The 2,971-nt window shown below is 32.1% G+C and overlaps 1 protein-coding gene across 3 annotated transcripts in view; it reads left to right on the forward strand.

The window, feature by feature from the left end:
* Positions 1 to 207: 207 nt before the first annotated feature.
* Positions 208 to 2,971, forward strand: part of tnfrsf19 (tumor necrosis factor receptor superfamily, member 19) — a 66,841-nt gene continuing 64,077 nt past the window's right edge. For 2 of the 3 annotated variants that reach the window (XM_056474530.1, XM_056474528.1), the window contains exons 1-2: positions 208 to 298; positions 2,285 to 2,360. In XM_056474530.1, coding sequence (XP_056330505.1) covers positions 2,292 to 2,360 — 69 coding nt within the window. In that variant the 5' untranslated portion in view covers positions 208 to 298; positions 2,285 to 2,291. Of the gene's footprint in view, positions 299 to 2,218; positions 2,361 to 2,971 lie in introns of all 3 variants that reach the window. The other variant, XM_056474529.1, reaches the window with a different exon arrangement.

Genomic DNA, 2,971 nt, shown 5'->3' on the forward strand with positions numbered 1-2,971 from the left:
GTCAGTCTCAGCTCGCCGCTTTCAGGAGCTCGCAGGAGGACTTTTCTCTTTCTCGTATTGGAGTGTCTGGCATTTGGGATTTACTCATGGAGTAAGTGACCGGGCTGTTTAAAGCGCTTTTGTCCCGGACGTGTCTGCAGCTTTGATGTTCATGCTGATGGGAGATCAGATTACAGGCATCAGACCGCAGGCTTTCATTTGAGGAGCTGTACCTCCAGCTCGGGACCCGGACAGACTCTGGCCGCAGACTCTGAATCTTCAACCTCCCGAGCGCTGATCACCGGAGACCGACACACCGGTAAGAGAGTTCCGCTTACAGACACACACCAGATATGAATGCAGAAATCAGTAAACTTCAGAAAACTGACTTACACTCACAACTTAAGAATTTTTATTTGTTTTTGTTTGTTTGTTTGTTTGTTTGTTTGATTGTAGCAGCTTAATAATAATACTTTTAATTAGGTGTTGCATATTTTTTGTATGTATTGTCGTTGTTGTTGTTGTTATTATTAGCTTATTTATCACACATTTTCCATATATCAATATTTTATTCACATTTTGATTGAAATTTGTTTGTAGTAATAATAATGCTAATAATTCGAAATTGCATATTGTTTGTATGTATTACTGTGTGCTTTATTATTATTATTATTATTATTATTATTATTATTATTATTAATATTAATAATATTAATATTTTAATTCTTTTATTATTAGCGTATCACAAATGTCATTTAAATTGTATCAATATTTTATAATAAACATTTGATTGAAGTCTGTTTTTTATACATAACACAAAGCAGTATTAATTATTATTATTAATAATAATAATAATAATAATGATAATAAAATAAGTAATGTCTGTACTGTACATATAGTGTATAATATCAGGGGCGTTGCAACTGGGGTGGACGGTATACATCCCCCTCACTTTTAGAGACAGATCATTTTGAAACGGGTGATTAATAATTATATGAACGTTTGATTCCCCCCCCCCCCCCCCCCCACTTTTAAAATGTCCACTACACCTCTGTATAATATAGTATTACACAGTATTATATACATTAATACATTATATTAATATAATTTAGATACAGACATAAAGTAAATCTTATAAATGATACTTTTATACAATTCTAGTAAATTTCTGATACTAATCTAGTAAACTCTTGTTCTGTGTTCAAAATAGTATATTAAAATAGGTCAAAAAGTGTAGTTCAGATGCAAAAACCTCTAAGTGCCATCTGAAATTTCTGTCGAAAATGAGCATTATTCTCAGCCTCCTGTATTTATGAGTTATTTCACTTTGAAAACAATGAAAAGGACTTATTCTTTGCCATAAAAGTGAAATCACTGAACCTAAACACTGGAGCCTGATAAAAACACTCACTTTAGAAGAAAGTTTCAGACGTCATTTAGGTTTTTGCATTTGAACATTTGAACAAATACAAAAACGATATAATATATACACACTTTGTACTGTACATAATATTTACAATATTACTGTTTATAATTTAGGGCTGGGCAATTTGGCCTAAAATCAACATCACAATTGATTGAACATTTTAACTCGATTGCAATTAATAAATGGTTTATTTATTTATTTATTTATAAAATTGTTATTTGCCCTCATAGTTTACTGACAAGTTTTGCATGCCGTCTATAGGCATCACTGGCACAGCTTCCAGTCATCGTCAAAGTCCATCGTCCTACTTAACCAGAGATCAGATGTGGCTTGAAAGTGGCTGCAGAAGTAGAAATCAGCCACAACCTTTAACAGAGCGAAGTCACGTGACATGTTGGGAAAGTAATTTAAAAAATCATCTTGGAAAAATTTGATCGATTATTGGTTCTGAATGCCGATTTCGATTACTTTTCGATGAATCACCCAGCCCTATTATAATTAGTAGAATTTGAATTGATTATACCACTATTAATCAAAAATATGGGTATATATCTCATTAGGTATTTATTAAATGAATTAATTATGAGGTCATTTATTTAATTAATGTATAAATGCACCACATTTTTCATTAATTGCATTGGTAAGTTGTTATTATGTGAATTGTATATTGAATTATTATATACAGGAATTAATTGTGTATTCAATGTTTGGGTGTTGGAGTTCATGGTGCAGTTTTCTAGACTGTGAATTTATTATGAACATTAAAAAGGCTGTAGATTAATAATAAGCATGGTTTGCTTGGTGTTCACACAGTTTGGAGAGATAATGGCAAGCAGTGTCCTCCATTAATCATTCATCAAAGGATTTGTGCTTTCACAGTGTCAGAATGCCGCAGGCTCAGATCCTCTCCAGGTTTCCTCTTCAGAGGATACTCATCCTTCCACTGTGTGTTCTGGTACGTTTTGTTCATATCAGCACCCTTTATTATCTCTTAAAACAATGATACTCATGCATTCAAATGATGTACATTAATGCTGCTATTCAAATGTGTGGGTTTGATTTTTAAAAGTTGTTTTGAAAGTATCCTAGGGCTGCACGATTTAGAAAATCTAGCATTGTGATATTTTACGATATTTATTGCCGTATGAATACAATTTCACCAGATGACTAATTCTCTGTTTGGAAAGAATTTATACTGTTTGATCGATTGGGATGGTTCTGGAGTGGGAGTGCATCTCCATAAAATATAATTAGAAAAAGATACAATTGAAATAAAGTGTTTATTATGTCCTGAGTCTAACAGTGTTCAAGTACAGTAACTGAATGATCAAAATAAAAGTAATTAAATTAATCAAAGTTAAGGTCACAAATGGTACAATTTTTTTATACCTGAATGTTTTTAAAGTCATTATATAATCACAGACACAAAAAAAAAAACGCATGCAAATGATAAATTATAATAATCAATATTGCACATATCCTGCGACGTGACTATTGCGAATGATCACATTGCGATATCGAAGCTGAATTTTTTTTATTATCATCAATTTTAACAGTCGTAAGCTC

This window comes from Danio aesculapii, chromosome 15 (assembly GCF_903798145.1).
Source record: "Danio aesculapii chromosome 15, fDanAes4.1, whole genome shotgun sequence".
Taxonomy (NCBI): domain Eukaryota; kingdom Metazoa; phylum Chordata; class Actinopteri; order Cypriniformes; family Danionidae; genus Danio; species Danio aesculapii.